Consider the following 22675-nt stretch of genomic DNA (forward strand, 5'->3'; position numbering starts at 1 on the left):
ACTTTGGTGATAATATGAGTGTCCACCAGTGTGATGGTTCAGATTTAAATATCGAGGCATGACATTTTGCAGTGTTGTGTCAAATAAGCTATACCGTGATATTTGTGAAGTTGATAAGTAATAGGCCTGCAGTACTACATTATCATACATGTGTGTTATTATATGAACAAAGTAACTAGGGTGTACTTATACATAAGTTAATGTAACGTATTTGACCCAATCGACACTAGCAACAACAGGTTGTCCTGATATATTTCCTATCTGCAAACAGAGATTATGTTTTCCCCTTTTGTTTATTTAAACACAAAAGTGTTTGCCCGGGACTACATTATCTATATTTATATTAGTGGGGAGTGTTGTTGAGCGATGATTATGTCACTGTGTACAGTGCAGCCTCCCGGTCGACCTTTCACCCACTTTCCCTCTCTCTCTTGCTCTCTCTCTCTCTCTCACTGACAGCCCGGCCGGCTTTGTGTTGACGGAGGAGAATCTCGTGGGGAAGAGGAACCCGTCGTCAAAACATTACAGGTAGGCCTACATAAGCTTTGTTAGTGACAAAAACTCGCGTTTACTGTTTTTTCGTAGCACTTTAATACATAAACGTTAAAGCTAACAGGTAAAGTACCCGGATGTGAGAGAAGCTGCGTTAGTACTGTAGAGGTAGGCTACTGTATACAGGAAGACCCAGGGATTGCTTTTACTTTATTAGCTATTTAACAACCAGGTTAGCTTTTTCTTATGCCTGTTAGGACTTGACTACACGCCTTAATGGACACTAAACCGAGGCTACACTTCTGTTTGAAAATTGAAGTGAACTACTAGTCGGGAGGCTTTGGTTCTCACAGTCTTTATGTTTTGTATCTTTGTTGTTTGTGCTAATCATCAAACTCAAAGCACCCGCTGGTAGTGATGTCACAGCTTCAAGAACTGCACCAGAATTAAGCAGTTTTAAAGAGATAGGTCAGAGGAAGCGTCCCCACTCAAACAAAGAGCAAGATAGATTTATTGGATTTAAAAGGCTAAACAAAAGCTTCTTCCTTAAAAAACGATACAAACACTGTCACACTAACAGGAGAATAACAAGAGAGCTATACTTTCTGGGAGTTTCTGGACAAATAACATAGGGTTAGCAACAGGTGCAGGATTATGGATAACAGTGATAACAGCACACACTTTGTATTATTTTTCTTTAAATAATGCTTCTGTGTTTCATAGGGATGTAACGATACCAAAAACTCACGGTACGATAATATCACGATAAAAAGTCCCAGTACGATATTTATCGCGATATTGTAAAATAAAGGAAACAAATGTGAATTATTATTATTTTATTGAATTATTTTTTCTTTATTAAATAACACATCTGATTTGTACAGCATTTTAATAGGATAGTACTATTTTAAAGTGTCAACAATAATCAGACCCTGCAATAGAATAAATCTAGTTTCACTTTAGTTCTTCAAGCAACTCAACTCTAACTCACTAACTCACTCACTCAGCATCATCAAGGTTATCTTTTAGGAATATGAGCATGTCCACATTTCCTGGTTGAAGCTGGGATGTTTGGGCGTTTACCATATCCCCTGCTGTGGAAAAAACTCTCTTGCTTGGTACAGATGTTGCTGGGACAGAGAGATATGCTTTGGCCATGGGTGACAGCAGTGGGTCAAACTGTGCATTGTCTCTCCACCACTTAAAAAACAATACAGTTTTTCCAAGAAGGTGAGGCTTATTGACAGGGCGAGATATAAATATACTGTTGGTACTTGTCAATGTCTCTAGGTATGTACATGTAGCCCTGTAAATACAATGTCCTTTTGTGTTATCTGTTGTTTTATGTTCATGTTGTAACCTACTTGCTGCCATGTTGGACAGGTCTCTCGTGAAGAAGAGATCGATGATCTCGATGGGACCATCTGGTTAAATAAAGTTTAAAAAAAAAAAAAAATCGCAGTAGATTTTCGTCAGTCTCACAACGGTATTGAGACATTTATTTACCGCGATATTCGATATATCGTTACATCCCTAGTGTTTCACTATGGCACTGTTACATACTGTTTTTTATCAACACACTAAGTAAGCAGACAGAGTCTAGAAAAACGTGGTCAACTTAAAACAAGTTTACATTTTGAACTGTATCTGAGGATATTGGCATTGATGAAAAACACACGTACGACCATCATTTTGCTTTTTAAATGGGGTCTTTCACAACATTATTTAAAATTAAAGTATACATCTTAAATGCTTTCTAAATGTGTGCTCTTTTTTTTTGGCTAAGATTTTCCTTTTATTATAAGACATTCAGAGAAAACACAAGTACATTTAGCTTTAGTATGATACTCCCAATGTTTGTTCCATGATACACAGTATTTTATTACTTCCGTTTCTCATTACCTTCAGAGAGGTGGTCGCCCTTTCTGAGCTGTGGACAGATTTGCCCCAAGGGAACCATTCAGAAATGTGGATGAGTACATTAGCACGTGTGGCCAGACCTGCCCTGCAGAGAGGAACCTCTGCCATGGCCTGCCAGGCTCTGAGGGCTGGTGGTAGACCGAGGAGGCCTGCAGGTCCACTTCCCTATTGTCTAACTTTGATGCAGCTTCGTGGGCAGCAGACTCTTGGGTCTGCCGCCCTTCCTCTGGCTCGCCACTCAGTGAGACAAGTCCGGGCTCTGGATGAGGAGAGGATAATGGAGGTGGAGTGGGAGGACGGAGGCCACAGTCTGTACCCGTTCACCTGGCTGAGAGACAACTGCCAGTGTCCACTGTGTACCCTGGAGTCTGCGCAGGCCCGCAAACTGTTGATGTCTGGTCTAGATATCAACACTGGAGTGGACGTTGTGGAGGTCACTAATGACAACAAGGTAGGCTGCTGCCAAAGGTGAATGTTTTAATTATTAACCATACTGGCTGTGTACATTTCCACTTTTTCCACACATTTAAAGAGCTTTGGTTTAAGATTTGCAACACTATCTTACAATACCATTCAAATGGATGGGGGAAATGGACATTTTGCTTGCTTGAACATTTAATAATGCTGTTGCATGCTCACATTTAAAAAATAAGTTGGTGTGTAACTCATAACTAATAAAGAAAATAGGATTTTACTTTTGGAGCTTTTAAAGCAACACCAGGTAAGATTTCAAAGCCATTATCGGCACAGGGGCTTCTCACTGTGTCCACCCACAGCAAGACATACATCCTTAAATCCTTTAGTTAGAGAATGAAATAAAAACTGTTCTCCAAACATTGAGCATGAAAGCTCATGAAATTCCCCTACACAAATCTTATTTTAGACTGCGACTAAAATAAGGTTGGTCTAATGTCATTTAATAACATGACATTAGAGTTGAAACAATCGGTTATGTTGATTATCGATGGACAGCACATCTATATATCTTAGCAAAAGTGCCAAACATTTGACTGTTGCAACTTCTGTGTGACCCTGCAGCTTTTTTCACTGGGGTTTTGATATAATATGATATAATACTTCCATGGTACTATTCTTATTACTATCTTTGTATTCTTTTCACAGTGATTGTATCATGAAACCTGTTCAAGTTAATGTTTGGCATTTACGCTTTTGTTGACTGTTTGAGGGCAACTGTCTGGGGATAAATTGAGGTTCTGTGAGGTTGGGCGGTGTTATTTTGGCAGTAGCACACATTGAGTCTGACCTTTAAGTCCTCCAAAGGAGCCACCTGCGTCCTTCAGAGGGCCCCTGAAGTGGGACACAGCTATAAAAGGATTGCTTTGACGTGATAGTGCTGCCAAGCTACCGTGTGTCATTTGCTTGCTTTGATAAAGATTTAAAGCAATACATGTCTTGTATTGTCTCCAGCATAGAAAAATGTACCGGATAATCTATTAAAGTAAATGTATTTCATTACAGCAATGGGTTCAAGCTTGCTTTTGGCTAAATAAAGGATTTGATGGCTGCATTGGCCAAAATAAAGTATTACGCAGGTATAAAAAAGCGAATAGGTTAGCATAGGAAATCCTATTTTGACCAGATATATATTAATTTATATATAAAACATATATGCTTTTAGGGCATTATTATATTCTAACCCTTCCCACTAATATTTTGACAACATTGTGTCATTTAATAAAAAGGTTTTCACTTACTCTTTACTTAGACAGGTCCACTTTCAGGTGATGTCTTATGAAAACAAACTTATTATGAAGTGGAAACATGGAAAAAGGGCTCAAATGTTTTTGTCTAGTTGGAATGAAAAAGCATACTGTGTCTCTACAGGTGTCCATTGTGTGGCCCGACCAGCACACCAGTGTGTTTGATGCAGAGTGGCTGAAGAAACGCTGTTTCTCGGATGCTGCCAGACAAGCAATGCAGGAAGAGCTTTTCATCAATAGTGAGTCAAGCTATGCTTTTCTTTATATCTGTTTTGTATCTTCCATGTAGGTATAGCTTAGCTGATTTAAATGCACAAGAGGTATTTGTCATGCATAATTACACTCAGTTTCCACTTTATTAGTTACACCTAGCCTATAATAATGCATTCCAAAACAACCGTCCTGCAAAACATCCTAATAATCTGTGAGTGTTAGAGTTGTAGTGGTGAGAAACAAAAACAACATGCATTCAAACTGCTGACAAAAATCAAAAGGTAAAAGCCTGTGCTGATTGGACTGCACTCTTTTAAAACTAATGATTACTTTTTAATTGAGTGCCTTGTTGTTGATCAAGAGGAGATGTTTATAGGAAATCATAAATCACAGTGCAGCTGCCTGAGCATTAACAGGATGAACAAACACTGTCATAAATTACTGCATCTTCAAAGTGGTATCTGAGAAAAGCAATTTGTCTGCTTGGCAAGCAGCGAGTGTTACCTGCCTGTATATAAAAGCAAACAAGCAGGGCCGTCCCTTTCCATACTGTGACCACACGCAGTACATGTGATACTTCACTTTGGGTACTCACCTTTTTGGTTCACACCAAACTCCCAAGTGAATCCTTATATCTCTTGCCAATGTTGCCCACAGGTCTGTTTTCAATTCAGGTTACCCATTTATATCGCAACAATCTGACGAAGATAGAGATGAAGTATCACTTTTGACTTTTTCACAATTGAAATACTTCAACTCAGTTACAAATTCCCTGTGATTTATTGCCAACTTAAAACAGATCTTATTTGTATTATTTGTCCAATGTCAGCACATTAGAAAGCTTTTACTCTTGATGCAATTCAGAGTTTTTGACAGTCATCACTTCTTTTCCTTTTTCTTTATTGATTTAACAAATACTGCATTATTGAAATCGATTTAGCTGACCAGATCTATCACTTGCTCTCACTTAACCGCATCATTATTGCTTGAATGAGGTGTATCTTGTTGAAAAAGAACAATTTATAAAACATTGAAATATTTCAAATGAAACTGTATTAGGTTTAAAATATGTTGAACAGAAGCTCTCTGATGTGTGGGTAGCTTTTATTAACAAAATGAGTTCTCTGCTAACCTTTCGTGGAAAACGAGCGGCCTCAGATTTGAACTCTTCTTTCCACTCATTTCCTTCTCTCAGTAACATGACAGGGTTTTTAAGGAAGGGGGTTTCTCTAAGGTCTGGAAAGAGAACTCATTTGACAGTACATTTGCAATGGCCCGATATGTTTTACTGCCTGCCAGACAGCGGAGGAGAAAGTTCAGCAGTGGAACAAGGTAGCAGCGTTCCAGTGGAGCGGGGGATGGCCTGCAGTCCGTTTGTGTACACACACGTGGTCCTGAAGGACCCACAGGGCTGAGCGGCTGCTGCTCTCCACACTGATTATGGTTACATGTGTGTCTTGCACAACTCCTCCATTCATGTTGAAGTGTAAACAGATCCCCCACACAACACTTTGCCGTCAGATAGTCATTACGTATAGTAGATGCTTTCTCTCAGCTCAGAGCAAGGAAGACAGCCCTCAGCTCAAATACCAAAAAACAAAACAAGAGGAGGTACGCATGCAAACTCTCTCTGGGATTAATTATTTCCTCCTGAGTGCCAGCCTGAAATTCCCCTCTGTCAGAAAGGTCTACTTTCTCAAGAAATGGATGATGAACAGAGCTCACCTCCCGAGATTTTCTCCTAACTCACCATGACGCTTACTCACTGAAGCGCAGTCCACAGTTTGAGTTTCTGCTTCCTTTTTCATGCAGTAGGTTTACTAGGTTTACAGGCCCGAGTTCGCCTGTTAAAGTGTTCTCGACAGTGAAAGTGAAGCACACATAGGACACTGTGAGGTCAATATGAAAATTGGAGCTCGGGGAATATTATTCAGCTTGTACTTTACCTCAAGCTTTTCAGTAATGTTTTTTCTTCTGCTTTTACCGTTTCTATGGAGTCAGTTGTGTAACTCAAACCGCAGCATGTAGTTCAGCAGCAGCTATTATCGGAGGGAGTCATGGAGATAGTGCTAGTATAGTACGACTCAAGGTCCTTTCATTCATTTACATAGATACTTTTCTTATTGCTATTGTACAGTCCCGTATGTAAAAAATATATATTTATTTTGAATGTGTGCTTCTTGTACAAAAAGAAAGTAGTTTTCAGGAAAAAGTTCAGGTCAACTTTAGGAGGCAGTTCTAGTGAGTTCCTGGTTTCCATTATGAGTACAACATTTTACTTTTGAATGGCTTTCCACACATAATGACTGTACAGTCACTTCCTCTGTTTGACCTTTTCATCAAATGTCTCATGCAGTGTATTGGACGCACATGTGATTTGTCAGCATCTCTGGTTTATTGTCCTTTGCATATCAACTCCAGACAAACAGTGTAAAGACCCTCTGAAAGGCTGACGTCTGTGTAAATGTGAGTCTCAGCCTTCTGCCCCGCCATATGGAAAACTGATTTAAAGTGAGGGTGGAGAAAAGATCTGCATGTTCTTACCAAACACAAGCTGCCGTTGTCAGTATTTCCTTCCTTTGGAACGAACAAATCCCTGAGCCTGTAGGTATGTGTAACCAGGAATTTAACCTCAAACTGCCTGGTATCCAACTCTGAGGAGTTCTCACCGACATGTTCCTACTTACTCTCTAATGTCCCAATATACCGTGTTTACAGTATGTTGGTAGACTATTTGATGTTCGATGTTGTTTATGATCAACTTTTAGAATTTTTTCCATTTTTATTTCACATTATTGTGAGAAGTTTGGTAGCTTTGTTGTATCTTTATCTTACATACAATATGTTCGGCCTTCATTGAGGAATCTTGATTCACTTTTTGAGCACCTGACTTTTTATCTAGAGCCGATATCAGGTCAGAATTACATTTGTTTAATACTTTAGTTTATCTAGAAGTATTTTATTCAATGTCGTCTCTTGGGCTCATGTATTTCTACTTCCTTGAACCCTCTCCCCTATGAGCCACTCAGCGTTCAGCACTTCAGTCAAACATTCAATTAGCCAACTGATATGTGACAAGCATGCTGTCGGATAAATAGGTGTTTTATCAAACACCTTCATCATGTGTTCAGGACCTTTGGAAGGAACACAATGCCTTTCCCTGCTGGTGTTTGCCTTTTGAACCTGTCCCGTCACCCGGAGCAGAGTGATGATGCTGGATTGCTCTCGGGAACACCAAGAGCTTGTGTCACTCACAACCTTATCTGCAATGAGCCTTCCTTTCACCGATAAATCTGTCAGTGATTTACTGAAATGCCTGCCAGATGCTTTTAATATTTGAAGCGTGTCATCCGCTCAGGCCTCCCATTTGGCGCCTTTCATGTTTATTTAGTCGGAGTGGAAATCTTCACTAATTTCATGTCAGTGGTATTCAAAGGAGGGATTTGAAACAGGTTAAATGGATTTTCACAAAAAGTAAAAATAGGCCCATTTCTCAAACATTTAACCACCAGAGATTTGTTAAAGGAGCCTGTCAGCAACATTTATTGTATTGACTAAACTGTTAAATGTTGTCGCTCAACAAAGGCCTGTCATTCCTAACAGGTTGAGTGATTTTCTGTGATGCAGCGAGTCGTACTGATGGAGTAAGTACCGCTGCTGGCCGTCCTTTCACATTTCTTTCCGCACTGCAGTTTGATGTAGTTTGACACAGCATGGAACAATGATTATGTGTTTGACCATGTGGGATTGAGACAGAAAAGATTGAATAATTTAAAGATGTTTTAGAGTAACAGTTTGTTCCTGTGTTACCTGATCTGTTAGAAGATTTAACCACTGTGAAAGACTGAGTGGATTTCTGTTTTTCCAATTTAGCAGAATAGTTTTCTTGGCGACAGAATAGTTATTTTGAAAGATGCCTTCCTTTTTTTTGGACAAATACGTTTTGTGGAGAAGCCTAAAACGCTTATCCTCCAAAAACCCTTAAGCCTAAATCTTTTTTTTCCACATCCAAATAGCCATCATGTGAATGTCATCTGCCAATGTTCGCCAAGATCTCAGATTAAATCTGATGAAAATGTTTGGCCACAAGCTGTTTGTACGTGCTGGCAGATCCTCATCAAACACCCAGCGTCATGTAAACAGAACAGTTTGCACGTCCCTATAGCGGTCTCACATGACTTGGAGTTTATTCAGCTGAATATGGTGGTAAATAAACATGTGAGACTTTATACTGATTTAAGGTCTCTTTAAAGGTTTTAAAGGTGGTAAGTTTGAGAAACCGGCTCAAGCTACTGTTATATTCCATGGAATGCTCTTAACATCCCGATAGCAATGAATATCTTAAGTGCTTTGACAAAAAATCCATACAAAAATGTCATCTGTGGAAGCCGTGTAAAAAGCACGACCAATCATCTGAGCCGGCTAAAATAACTGGATGGCCTACCTGCCTGTCAGCCTTCCATCTGTGCACAAACTTATCTCGTGCCCTCATTGGTCATGAGCGCATTCGTGTGTGTTTGAGGAGGGGCTCTGTAAGGAAGTGGCAGATTTTTTCCGGCTGTGTATTTTCAAATTCTAGCACACTCGAGCTGGTTTCTCCAAAATTACCTACCCCACCTTCAAGTTCTGCTTTTTTCAAATTGTCTCTTACATTGTTTTACCACTTACTTTTATCTGTCAGTAATTGGCAAAGCACCTACATCTGCTCCTCCCTTTAAGATAAAGGCACTCAAATGATAACGTTGGAGCGATTGGGCCGGTTCTCTTTGTAGTTTTATGTGTGGCTTGTTACACTGTGGACTTTTTCATGGCTGTCTTTTCCTGATTGGAAAACCCACAGTGTACGTCATAGTTTGCCGTTTGCATTGGACAGTTATTGTAAACTTCATGACTCATTAGCTCTTATAAACAGACTCAGCTTAGTTTGGTCTTTTCTCAATTAAGTCCACTGACCGCTTCTATAACTCAGCCAAGTAGCAGCTGATTTGTCAGTTCCCTGTCTGGCTGGAGTTGCCTCTTTGCCATCTGGTCTGAGTTTAGCCGTATATGTCATCACTCGTCAGTTGACACAAAAGACTCCTGGAAACAGCTGCGGAGATCCATCCATGGAAAAACTGTTGTTTTTTTCTCTGACCTCACCATTCACAGCTTCAGCAGAACGTCTCTGCGGACACGTGCTTACATGCACGTGTACATGTGGTGTGCTATCATTCGGTTAGGAATTTAAGGAATGATAACCCTCATCTATGTTTCCATTTGTCATAATGAGCCATCATTAGGATGTGTGTTGTAGTGGGCCATTCAGATTTGTCAAAAAGAATGGTGGTCAGCCAAAGCTTACACGTATCAGATGTTTCCTTCAAGAGAAATTAGGCCTCCTTTCATTATAATTCACTATTTTCCATCCCCTCGCAGTTTTTGTTTTTTACAGTGTATTCCTGTAAATTCACAAAGCAACTATATTTGGCTGAAATCCTTTCTCTTTGTCATCGCTTATGACATTGTTAACACCTGAACATCCGACTGCTTGAAAAGCTTGTTGAGATGATAATGATTGGATTTCTTTTCATTTCTCCTGCATGCCAGACCTCCTGCTTGGCGCTTTGAATAATACTGAAAGCATTGAGTAGAAGTTGGCGAAAGGGACTACATTTGGCAAACTTCTGCAAGGCTTGGTAGATTTTTGGGAAGCTGAACTTGCTGATGGAGAAAGGGTTGTGTGTGGAGGAAACACTGCTCACTCTGTCTGCTGCAGGCTGGGAGAGCAGAGGCTGTCTGCCCAACAGTTTCATAGATAAAGGGCTGTCTGTTGGATAAGTGGAGGCTGGAGTGACTTTCTTGCATTATGTCAGTGTGAAACACCAACACACATGCTAATCGTTACTACGAACATACATTTGATTAATTCGGGACTCATGGGTCTGGTAAAAACGATTTATGGTTTAAAACGTCTCCCAATTCAAAGACTTGAAATGAGAGCCTGCAATGACACAATTATAAGTAAAGCACTTCTTTAGTGACTTCAATACATGTCAAGCCTTCCAGGAATAAAAGTCTCAAAACAAGTATTTGTGTGAGACGCTGATTCAAGCTGTTGTAGGAAAAACAAATGTTCCACTTCTTAATATAGATATAAATAACGACGAGTTACCAAACATAGTGCTGCTTTTTCTTCAAAACATGTCATTTATTAGATCTAACATTGCCAGTCTAATTGGTTGTGTAACAAACTAATGAATGCACAACATGTGAGCAGTGTGGTAATGTGATGGGTGCTATGTCTAAGAACACTAATTATTTATCATTAACACATTTAGCACCTGCAGCTGTTAACACGCTGATTAGGGAGTCAACACACCTGGTTCAAATCATCTGTATTCACTTAAAGTAAACAAAGATGAAACAGCGTTAATGATTTATTACTGGATGTGATTAATTAGAGTCAATCAGAAGATGCTTCATTCAGTGGTCAGGGAAGAACTTAATAAGGTCAGGTTTCAGGTAAATCCATGTGTTAAAAAACATAATTTAAGAAAAATGATGTACATATTTGAAGCCAAATGTATTTTGAATAGTAGTGCAAAGTGCAGCATTTGTTTTCTATTTTATTGTTATTACTGATGCTTTAATGTGTAGGTAGCATTTGAACTGAAGATCCAGGTGCTAATGAATATATATGTGTACTTAACTGAAGTACCTGAGTTTATGAATCAGAATACCTTTATTTGTCCCACAAAGAGGAAATCTGCATTTATTACAGCAAGTAAAGAGCCAACAGCTTAATATGAACAGCTTCATATGAACTAAGAAGCATGCATAACAAAACAAAAAAGCATGTATTAATAAGAATGGGATATTTGGGGCTGAAATTGCAGCTGAAATAAGGACATCTGTTTTTATTTGTATTTAAGTACAGTCTTTGAGATATGCTTTGGTACAGCTTGAATATAATTTGTAAAGCTTATTCTTTCCCAAAAAGAAAACAGTGGTTCTGCCCATGTGGCTCAGAGCCCTGCACTGTGCACACCACGGACGGCCCATTGAGGTGAGCTGATCCCAGTACTGTGATAAAAGTGAACCAACAAAACAAAGGCTCTGTGGATAACTGCAGTGATTGAGCAGAGCTTTGAGGCGCACCCAGCTGCAGAGAGCTGCTTTCCGGCGAGCTCAGACAGAGCACAGTGAGGCGAGAGCCAAGCTGCCCCGAGCCGCCTGACAGCCGTAGGAGCCGCGGCTTGGGTTTCAGCGTCTGGAAAAGCCACTGTAGCAGACCACGGCCGGGGGGGGACGGGGGGGGACGGACGGACAGGGAGGGGATTATGCACATAAACTATCTTGTCAGGCTGTCAGAGGTATCCCTTCAAGCACACACCAGCACAGTCTGTCCTGGGAACACTGCACTCATGTTGTATAAATGAGCAGAGCAACCAGCAATTACAAGCATTAAACGCCATTTAACCTATTTATTGACACAACTATTTATTATTTAAACATTTACCAGTAACAGAGCAACTTTATTCTATGTTGCCGCTTAATACCAAGCTGAGCAGGTTGTGTACAGAGATCTTTATAGAGCTTGCTGCTAAAAGCATATTTTCCTTTAGCTGAAAATTAATAAATGTCCCAAATACTTAAGTTTTTCTAAACTTTGATACATTTATACTTACACCATCTAAATTCTGTTTTACCAGTTCTACATTGGACCAGATTTGTATCTGCAGGATTATGGGGTGACACAGCCCTTATTTGTTCTGTAATCTGCTGCCACTGTGAGCTGGCAAGAGAGCAGAAAAATACATTCCTCGTGATCCTTTGTTTCTGAGATTTGTGATTAGCCTTTCCAGTAACAATACACGCACATGTGAGGAGCAGATTACACGATCAGCAGCAGATCTTCATAAAAAGTTCCATCTTTTGTTCCCCCAGTCGGCCACAGTGAACTCTCTCCACAGCAGCAAGCATGTTTCAAAGGGGACTCTAGCTTTACTGCACAGCTGATGTGTAAGCGCTGCAGCATCCTGGTCACGGTGACTCCCTAAACAGTGGAGCAGAGACCGCCGTGTCTGTACAACACATCCAGGTCCAGTTTCACAAGAGTAATTGTAGCATTCAGGCATGACCTCTGACCCAGTTTCTGCTTCTCTGCCTTTGTTTCTCTCCAGCCTCCTGACAGGCTTTAACAAGCGGGGGTCCCTGACCCTTTGAACTGTGCGGCCAGAAGCTGATCATTTGTGACAACAGCCTGGAGGGAGGTCTGCGAGTCATGATGGTCACAGAGTCTTTGAGTGATGTTGCGCCTCACAGATTTCTAAGAAAAAACAAGACTCTGAAATTCCTCAGCACTAGTCTGTGTGTAGAGACTGTAACACTTCACCACCTTCAGAGCAAACAGTCACATTGTCTTTAAACGTCTCAGTCAATGATGTGCAGTCTCTCCTGATGGCTTTAACCTCCTGATGTGTGCGATGCAGCCAATGGAAGAGTTGCTTTGAAGGTGGTGGGAGTTGAAAAGAGTCACGAGGAGGAGACGCAGACAGGTACACAATCTCCTCCGCTAATCCCTCCTCCTCCTGCTGCAAATGCACTTAGCAGCTGTTTCTGTGGAAGTCGCCTGAGAGAGGCTGCATGGAAAAAGGAGTGGAGCCAGCTGGGTGGAAAGCAGTGGGAGGACTTTTTCCACGTCTGTCTGTCTGATGGAGACAAAACTGTTTTTTTTCTCTGAGCAAGCTATCCATTTTGAAGTGTGCAGACAATGCGTGCAATGGCAAGCTGTGACTTGTTGAAATGAAAGACATGGGAGACCAACGATGGGTTAATAATTCATTGTTTCCTTTTGTGACAAAACACACACAATCTATCACACTGCGAGACTCTTCTGATCCATTATTGATACGATTTGCTAAAAGACTTCAACTCCATATTCATTCATCATGTGTTTTATTTGATATGAAGAGTGTTCATACTTGCCTGAAGCTCACCTGACGCACATTATCCGTCTTACTTTCCGTCATGTAGGAGCAAGAACATGTCGTAAGGGAGTGATGGAAAGTATTAGAGAATGAGCGTGCTGCACACCTGAGTAATACTGGTCATCATTTCTTCAGTTGAACCAAATGATGGGATGTATTAATGTGCAGTAGGTGTCTTTAGTGGAAACATTAAGTATCTTTGTGAGCAAACGTCTGACTAAGTCACTAGAAGTCATGCCTCTCCAAAAACCAGCCAATATCCTCTGGTAAGTAAACAGGTTGTTAGGTCTATCCGTGTGACAGTGAGGACAAATAAATAGAGCTTTTTACTTAACAAGAAGCTTAAACAGGTACATGCAGGGTAGTCCAAATAATGTGCTGTTCTGTTCCTGCAGTGTTTGTTTGTTTGCTGAACAGAGCAGCTCCAGGACAGGCTGCTTGGAAGGAAAGCCCTATGTCGCAGACGCATGGCTTAATCCTTGTCAGACAAACACAAAAGGGAAAAACGTGTGTTTATGTAAATCTCCTCTAAGATGAAGTGACATTTCTTCCCCATCCTCTCTCTCTCTTCAGAGCGTTATTACTGGGACTCCAAATTGCACATTCCCACCGCCGACTACCAGGAAGTGCTCCATGACGATAAGGCGGCGCTGGCCTGGCTGTTGGCGCTGCGCCGCGTTGGCATCGTGTACCTGAAGGGGGCGCCGGCCGAGCTGGGCCAAGTGGCCCGCCTCGCCCAGAGGATCGGCTATCTCCGGCTGACGTTCTACGGGTAAGACTGCGTGACTTCTCCCTTTTTTCTCCAGTCGTCTTCAGCCACTCCACTGTTTTATAATCTGACTCTACATGAATCAGAACTTCAGATTTTTCCACCGATCATATTTTAGCTGGAGTAAAAATGAAAAAGAAAAAATGTCTTTCTTCCTCTATACTTTCCAGGGGGAAAAGCAGCTAGATATGTTGCCCAAAGAAGATCCCTCATTCTCACTTTTCAGTATTAATGTTTAGGAAAGTGTGTCCACCAGTCAACAATCTGTAGCCTTGATTCCTTGTTTCCATGGAGAAGCTTAGAAGGTGTCTGTTTGCCCTCCATCACACCAGAGTTCATCCCTTTGACTTATTGCAGCTCTGATTAGTTCAGGACAGAGAGGGGAAAACAACCTCAGAGCGTTCCAGCGTTTTGAAGCCAGAGGAATTACCTGGTGCACTCAGTCAGAACGGAGGTTTGGAGCGAGGAGCTGTCCCCCTGCCAGCCGATGAGCTCATCCTGCTGGAAGTGAAGTCTGAGGCTGAAGGCCTGGCATCAGAGAAGCAGAGCGCTGCTACGAGTCGGGCATCCAAACGAGGCATGCTAACACAACATGGAAGATAACTCTTCCTCATTAGTGCTCGACTCAGGCTGCATCCCAATGAAGCCTCTTCTTCTGAGACTTCAGTGGGAGCGTTCCTGTGAAGCTGCCCCCCCCCCCTCCTCGGGGATCGCTGCAAAGTTCATGTCATCGCTTCCTTTTTCTGCACACACTCTAATTGTGGCTGCTTATCTTTAAAAGCCAGTAAACTAATGAATGTGGCTTTTATGAATGACTGTTATCTTTGTCTTCAGGCACACATGGCAGGTCCAGGACAAACCCATGGCTAACAATGTAGCGTACACTTCAGGAGGCCTCAGCCTCCACTCAGACTACCCAGCTCTACACTTTGCACCTGGAGTGAGTGAGACATGACTTATTAGAGGAATAGCTGCTCCAAACAGATATGCTTTCGTTTCTGGCATTCTGCCTTCATGTCGTTAAAGAGCATTTGTGCTGCACGTGTTTGTGATGCTGTAGGTGCAGTTTCTGCACTGCATCAGCCAGGCGGAGGAGGGGGGGGAGAGCGAGGTGGTGGACGGCTTCCACATGGCAGAGCAGCTGCAGAGAGAGGACCCCGAGGCCTTCAGGACCCTCAGCTCGCTCCAGGTGGACTTCACCGACGGGGGCATGGACTACTGCGACTTCCTGCTGCAGTCCAAGAAGAGCATCATCGAGTGAGTGGACCCACTCACTCACACACACACACACACACACACACACACACACACACACACACACACACACACACACACACACACACACACACACACACACACACACACTGTATGAAGCGACAGTTTGGAAATTTAGAAAACCTGCTTTTTTTAAATGCTTTGAGTTTGTGTGTATGATTTGAAATGGTATACTGCCATCTGCTGTTCAGAATCTGAAATGGCCTTCAGAGCCATGAGGAACAGAAAAGAGTCAGACCTGCAAAAATATATTTGTTGTTATGGAATAAGACAAAAAACTAACTCAGGAATAAGACTCACATGTCCAAATACGTCTGGGGAATAATCATTGTGTCCTGTCAGGGCAAACCTACACGTTTCTTCATTCATTGATGAACCCTGATCAAGTTACCCAGATCCCAAAAACAAATCTTCAAAGTGCTTGTTTACTCCAATCACCTGTGAAATATCTGACAACATTTCATCTGCAAATCAATAAGTGGATCAAAAGAAAAATAACCACTTTGTTCAACTCTCTTGTCTGACAACTGTATTTAATCATCTTATATGATATTAAACTGAATAACCTGGGTTTTATACAGTTGCTCAGCCACAACAAAATATTAAAAGACATCAGGTCTCCCTTGAAAAAGAGATCGATGATCTCAATGGGATTCACCTGGTTAAATAAAGGTTTGAAATGAAATACAAAGACATCAAGTGAGCATTGGTACCATTTTATATTAATATCTGAAATGTTGAGAACCAGATCCAGTTTAAACACAATTGAACAATAGTTAAAAGATAATTAGTTGCAGCACAAATAGTGATTTAGGGAGGTTTGCTTGATGTTTGACTTGAAAGACTAATCAATTGTAAGAATTGCTGCCAAAGAATATTAAGTTGAGCATCTAATTCGATGGTTGACTTAGAGTTTCAGCTCTACAGCCTGGGTGTCCTGCTGTTAGTTTGACCTTGTCCCCACTGCTCTGTGTGAACAGCGTCAGTTCCACAGGTCGGGTGGAGAGGATAAACTTCAACAACGCCACCAGAGACTCGGTTCTGGACGTGCCGCTGCAGCAGGTCCAGCCCTTCTACAGGTCGCTCAGGGCCTACGTGGACATCATGAACCGCCCTGAGAACGTGGTGACCTACAGGATGATGCCAGGTCAGACTCTACCTGCACTTTGAGTGGTTCAGTGAATGCATCTGTAACGTCCCCTCGTCCCAGCAGCAGGCTTATGCCCACCAGTTTGATGATTCAGTGGAGGACAAAAAGAGAAAATATATAAGAAAAGCTCTTTTTATGATTATACTATGACTTTTCTTATAATAAACTATACTAAGACTTATTTGAATGAAAAACTATACTATGGCTTTTTTATGATTCAAGATGAAAGGCTTTAATGTCATATGCACAGTAGCTACAGGGTGGCAATGGACATCTTAAATCCCAGGCTCCTCCAACATTGCAACATAGTTTTATAGGACATAAAACAAATACAAAATAAAATAGTGCAAGAAGAAACAGAGTGGAATAGATTAAAATGAAATAGTGTGTAGATTATGTTGCAAGACCAATGTGCAAGTAATGCAGATGAAGTAAACTATATGCATGCCAGGAAAATAAATAAATACAATGAGCTAAATAATGCAGCGACATTTGTTAGCGACCAAGTTATACTATACATTACAATGACTTTCTTTTTGACAAACATGTATTATGAGCTTTTTATGACATTCGATATCATAGCTTTTTTATGATACACTATATTATGACAAACTATACTTTGACTTTTGTCTTAATTTTAAACTGATTCAATTTTTGACAACGGGCCTACCCTACATGTGGCTGCTTTCAGAGAGGATATTGGGTTTCTTTTTGTAATCTCTAACTAAACAAAAAAAAACAAGAGCAAAATAAATGGATTGAACGGTGTGTTCATGTGCGTCGACTGAAGATGCAAACACATGCATGTCAGGCCAACTTTGACTCACAGAGGCTATTGGCCTGAGGGGCTCTTGTATGGGAGGTAAAGCAGGTCACGTCTGTCCTTGGAGTACTGAGCCCTGAATGACTCCCAGAGCTCCACCAACACTGTAGGAATGTGTGAATGTTGAAATGTAGTTTAAAGTGCTTTGAGTGGTCTATAGATTGTAACGCAGTATATTTAACTGAAGTGTTGGTGTTGGTGTGTTCCAGGTGACATCGTGACCTTCGATAACTGGCGGCTGCTCCACGGGCGGAGGCCCTACGTCAGTAAACCTGACCGGCTGCGCCAGCTGGAGGGAGCCTACCTGGACTGGGATGAAGTCATGTCTCGCCTCCGGATACTCCGCAACTCTGTCCACGGGAACATTTGAGCTCCAAAAACACTGCAGAATTTAAAACGGTAGCTTTACAGCCCTAGCAGAGAAGCTGAGCGATGTTGGGCATCTTTAACCTGCGAGTCAAGCCAAAGCACAAAGATATTGAGGAATCTGACAGCTGGTCAAGATGTAAATCGGTGACTCTAAAGTAGTCAAGCATCACATTGTATACAAAGTTTAAAGACAGACACTTTTGAAACCTTTAGTGCAACACTTCAATGCAAAGATTATGAACATCACCTTGCTTTCATGTTTCCAAGGTGCTCTGCGATTCAGTCATAGTGACAAATAGGTTTTATAAGCTTTAATTTACATAGGAGAATACTGTAATTATGACTTTTTATGATTGAAAGAAAGAGAGAAATACGTCATTCCCAGTTCTATGGTAAAATATTTGGCTCAAGACAACTTGGCTGCCTCAAACGACTCCCTCTTACTCGTGAATTTCCAAATTGTTACTCAGTAAACATTGTTAGTGTCTACTAGTGTTTTAGAATAGTGGTGAACCAGGGAGTGATTTTCCTCTCCTTCTTAACTTCTGCTGCAGTGTCCCGCTCAGTCGTGTGCCGACACAAAGGAGCTGGTGTCCTTGACTCTCCCTCTGTCCTGTAGCGCTGCAGTCTGAATGTAAAATTGCCTTAAAGCTGCAGTACTACAAGTGGCATTTGTAAATGTGATAGTCAGTTCAGCCTGGTTATAGATACAGGTACTTTCTACTTAACCGGCACCTGCCAACTCAGCGCTTTGTTTCATCCTGATATGGAGAGTACGGCTTCTGTCCAATCAAAACCCTGCATTTCCAGATTGGAATTGTTTTAGACAGAATGAAAGATTGTTTTTTTTATATTTTTCAAAGAAATAAACCACATCAAATGCACAAGCTGAATAAACAACAGGTTTATTTTAGCTGATCAAAAGTAGATGGGCTTATAAATCTCCTGAATATGGCCAGAGGTGCTCCAAGGATGTAAATCTTACATTGAAAAAATTAAACAGCAATTTGTTTATCCAGAAATGATGCCTTGATTATCTGGATAATCCACAGATCTCATAGTGGAACTACTTTTTATCAAATAAATAGTTCCTGTGAAACTATTGACAGAGCTCTCTGTGATATCCAGAGTAGATTTTCTACTAAGTATTTTTAATGTTTCGAGCAGCACTTATTAGATGTTTTTTGACATCAAAATATATCCTGAGATCCAAAATGCTCTCTTTGGCTACCATAGTGATGAAACACAGTTTTTTTTAATATAAGTAAACTGATCCTTCAAACTGTTTTTATTATGTTAGTAAACACCACCATGTGCTCACGTGTCATGTTATTGATCTCTTTACTCTGGAGTCGTCCTTAGCTTCAAATCTTCTCCTGCTGCCAAAAACCTACTTTACTCCAAATTCATATTTTGTAAACCTCAAGATAATATGGACGATGATGATGATGATGGTTCAGTCTGTCGCTGATTAGATCCTCATTTTGCACACTCTTGAATAAAATAATCAGTCTTAATGCTTTCGCCTCAGCTTCCTTTTCTCCCACCTTGTTTTTTTTCATAAAAGGACACTGAGCTTTATTTGCGATTACTTTATTATATTGCCAAAGCTGTACATATTCTATTAACACTTTTTTTCATATACTGGAATACTTCCACCAGGCGTCTCATCCCATGTGTTCCTCTGATCACAGCAGTCAGCACAATGAGAGATGAGTTGGAATAATCCAGTTTTGAAAAGAAAATTGTTTAACTTAAGCGTGTCCCAAACCACTTCCAGAGATGCTTCAGATGGAGTTCTGTCTTTTTTATATATTATTTATTTATAATATATTCATTAATGGAACAGTATCTTCTGAATATCCTACAGATTTTTTTCCTTTGAACAGTTAAATCACAAGAAAATAAAAGCATGTCAGAATCCAAAAACAACTTCCAGTGATAGAGCTGTTCCAATGTATTGCTGATCTGGACGGACACACACACACACACACACACACACACACACACACACACACACACACACACACACACACACACACACACACACACACACACACACACACACACACACACACACACACACACACACACACACACACACACACACACACACACACACACACACACACACACACACACGATGTTACGCTTCAACACGTCTGAAATAAACTCACAGAAAAAAACTGCTGCTGGAGACTTTGGAGGATTTTGTACTTCTGGTGCCACACTCCGTTTCTACGTTTACGGATTCACTCACACCAAAACAGCGCCAGTGTTGCGCCACATTCTGTAACTAATATCTAATCGTCTGTACTTGTTCAGGTTATAAGTTCAGAGAAATGCTATTGGTTACTTCCATACCAAAATATTTACCTATAGAGTTGTTATCACTTTTGACAAGAGATTGCTGTTAAGTTAGTGTATATATCATTTACATTTCCAGGTTCAGTAAGGTTAGTTGTTTACTCTTTTGTGTCTTCCACTGCCAATATTATTTTTTTATTTAGCAGATTCCCATCAGAGACACAGCAGAAGACAACATTTAGCTTAGGAAGACTTCAATAAAAAAATAATATTAGTTTAGAACAAGAGATGCCTTTCACATGACGAGCAGGCTGAATTATAAGCGTGTCTCGTGTTACAGATACTCGCTGTGATGTCACTGGGGTGGACTGAGTGCAAAACGCTCCAAAGATAGCGCCACAGAAAGCAACACAGCAGCTGTTTTTTGCCTTGTGTAAATCAGATGATTGACAAACTTAAACACTCAAATGAAGTCATATTATTCACTTCAATCTATATAGAAAAAAAAACGTCTTTCATACATTCGTCACCCTGTGAAAGCCAGTTAACTACAAAAAAAAACATGGCTCTGGCAATGGCTAACTACTCATTAAGTATTGCACATCTAGCAAATCAACAATTTGTAACATTATTTTTCCAGATAAATGTACAGTCATATGTATATATTAAATAAATACTATATATAGAAATATATATAATATTTATTTTTCATCCTTATAGTAACATGCAATTGATAACAGCAGACCACAGACGAGAAGTTTTACAGCAGAACTAGAACAGTAATTCAGCCCGGGGGGGGTCCGATTGAGGGCGAGGGGGACACAGCGAAGAACACTCACATTATTTTAGGGTTCCAACACTTTGAAGAAGCGTTTACATGCGCTGCTCGGCTGCCGTACAGAAGCCTTCAGAACCTACAGGAGTGTTAACCAGTTTAAACTCGGACGGACTGGAACTTTACAGTAAACCACAGAATCACAGAATAACTCACACAGTCGAATGGACACGGGGGGGGGCTACTCTGTAGTGAAAGTCAAGGCTGTGCACGGGACCTGCATGCACTCTGTGCCTCGTGGGGTGCGGGGGGTCCCTCACTTCTTCAAACAGTTGGGTCTTGGCAGCAGGAACAATCGAAGACTTTCAGGCCGAGGAGAGTGATGTGGAGCAGGGGCAGGCAAACATTGAGCTGTTGGTTTGAGCGTCAGGACGACAGCGGTGAGGGCAGTATTTACACAACGTCACGGACTAAACACGTCTACACAACAGGGGCTAAAAGAGGGTCTCGGGCTTGTATTTACAAGAGGAGGGCGCTGGGCATCGTGTGCTTAGAATCAAGTTAGGGGATTGTCAGAAGTCTGTGGTTGGAGAGCTGAGGTGCCATTACACATAGAGCAGCACTCACTCGGGAGGGAGAGGGGGGGGGGGTTCGTAGACTAGCTAGGAAGGGGTCTCGGTGACAGCATCTTGGGTTTTCCTTCCGCCTCCTTCCCCTTCACCGCCGCCACGTAAGAGAAAAGGCAGAGGACGGAGTAACAGATCTGATGAGCCTGCAGAGGGAGAGACAGCGTGAGGAGGACAGTGGTCCGGGGGGGTGGGACTTCTACATCACACGAGGAGTGGAGGTCCAACATATTAATGGGAATGCCACAATGAGGTTTTAACAGGTAACCTGTGGAGTTTGAAGACTAAAATCAGTACGAAGGAATGCTGTTACCGAACGGTTACCTGGCATCAATTATACTAATTTCCTTCATTCTTCAACTCATTTGGGGATGCAATGGTTTAAGGGAATATAAGCACAACCTACTACTTTGAACAAAATCCCTAATATTGTGCATAACAGTAGTGCATGGAGAGGTGCACAACATTCCCACTTTGTTTTTCTGATTTTCAAAACATGTGTTTCATGTGTGCCACCAAATGATCCAATAAATCTTACTTTTCTTAAATACTCTCCTTGTAGTGTTTTAAACCACTGGGTAGCCATCGTTTGGCCTCTGATAAGCTATAAAACCATGAATTGTAACAAGGAAATGCCCCTTACTGAGTGTGAGATAAAAGTGGAAACCCTAACTTTGGTGCCACCCTCTCATTACGCTGAGTAAAGTGAGTACAGGGCCAAAGTGTAAACCCTTTAAGAGGAAGAGACCGCTGCACTCACTGATTACATCCACACGTTATAAAGTGAGTGTTAACAGCTTCCACACTGAATTAGAAAGCGCCACTTTCCAGACTTAGATTCATCGCAGTGTTCCCCGGTGAGCTGAATGGGGAGCACACCGTGGTGAGGTGCATGCACCTGGGGAGGGGGACGCACTCTGACAGGAAGCAGTGAGGACTCACCATGGGGGTCCTTGTACTTAGTGGATCACCACTTCTTTAGTTTCAGGAACTACGCCGATGCAAGAGACAAAACAAGGAATTCCAAGGCAGCAGAAGTATTAATGATTTTCATGCTTGAAAGCTTTGGGCAAGCGGGAGGAGGGAGGGGTGGGGGGAGGGGGTCACAGAGGTGGACTTTCAAAAGGAATAAAAATGAGGTGTGGGCCAAGAAGAAGTCCACCCACCACAACAGTCAGGAGATCAGTGAAGCTCGCAGAGAGGCAGCAGCGGTCCAGGGAGGACAACCTGATAGTGTTTAATAAATACACATTCTTAATTACCAGA

At 41.4% G+C, this 22675-nt stretch overlaps 4 protein-coding genes across 18 annotated transcripts in view; 2 read left to right on the forward strand and 2 right to left on the reverse strand.

Moving 5' to 3' along the window:
* Positions 1-22675, forward strand: part of topbp1 (DNA topoisomerase II binding protein 1) — a 976277-nt gene that overhangs the window by 447097 nt on the left and 506505 nt on the right. The gene's annotated exons all lie outside the window — the stretch shown is intronic.
* dlc1 (DLC1 Rho GTPase activating protein) overlaps positions 1-22675 on the reverse strand; it is a 160527-nt gene that overhangs the window by 88732 nt on the left and 49120 nt on the right. The window lies entirely within an intron of this gene.
* Positions 440-19218, forward strand: bbox1 (butyrobetaine (gamma), 2-oxoglutarate dioxygenase (gamma-butyrobetaine hydroxylase) 1). Its single transcript, XM_010782621.1, has 8 exons — positions 440-528; positions 2401-2863; positions 4258-4372; positions 13889-14087; positions 14919-15024; positions 15145-15341; positions 16340-16506; positions 17542-19218. Exons 2-8 carry the CDS (start codon positions 2459-2461, stop codon positions 17700-17702), a joined length of 1350 nt encoding a protein of 449 aa, XP_010780923.1. The 5' UTR covers positions 440-528; positions 2401-2458; the 3' UTR covers positions 17703-19218.
* madd (MAP-kinase activating death domain) overlaps positions 20745-22675 on the reverse strand; it is a 230960-nt gene continuing 229029 nt past the window's right edge. For all 13 annotated transcript variants that reach the window (XM_010782617.1, XM_010782612.1, XM_010782609.1 and 10 more), the window contains 2 exons: positions 22352-22400; positions 20745-21555 (listed from right to left, as the gene is read on the reverse strand). In XM_010782617.1, coding sequence (XP_010780919.1) covers positions 22369-22400 — 32 coding nt within the window. In that variant the 3' untranslated portion in view covers positions 20745-21555; positions 22352-22368. The remainder of the gene's footprint in view (positions 21556-22351; positions 22401-22675) is intronic.

Source organism: Notothenia coriiceps, unplaced genomic scaffold, assembly GCF_000735185.1.
Source record: "Notothenia coriiceps isolate Sejong01 unplaced genomic scaffold, NC01 NC01_scaffold00024667, whole genome shotgun sequence".
Lineage (NCBI taxonomy): Eukaryota > Metazoa > Chordata > Actinopteri > Perciformes > Nototheniidae > Notothenia > Notothenia coriiceps.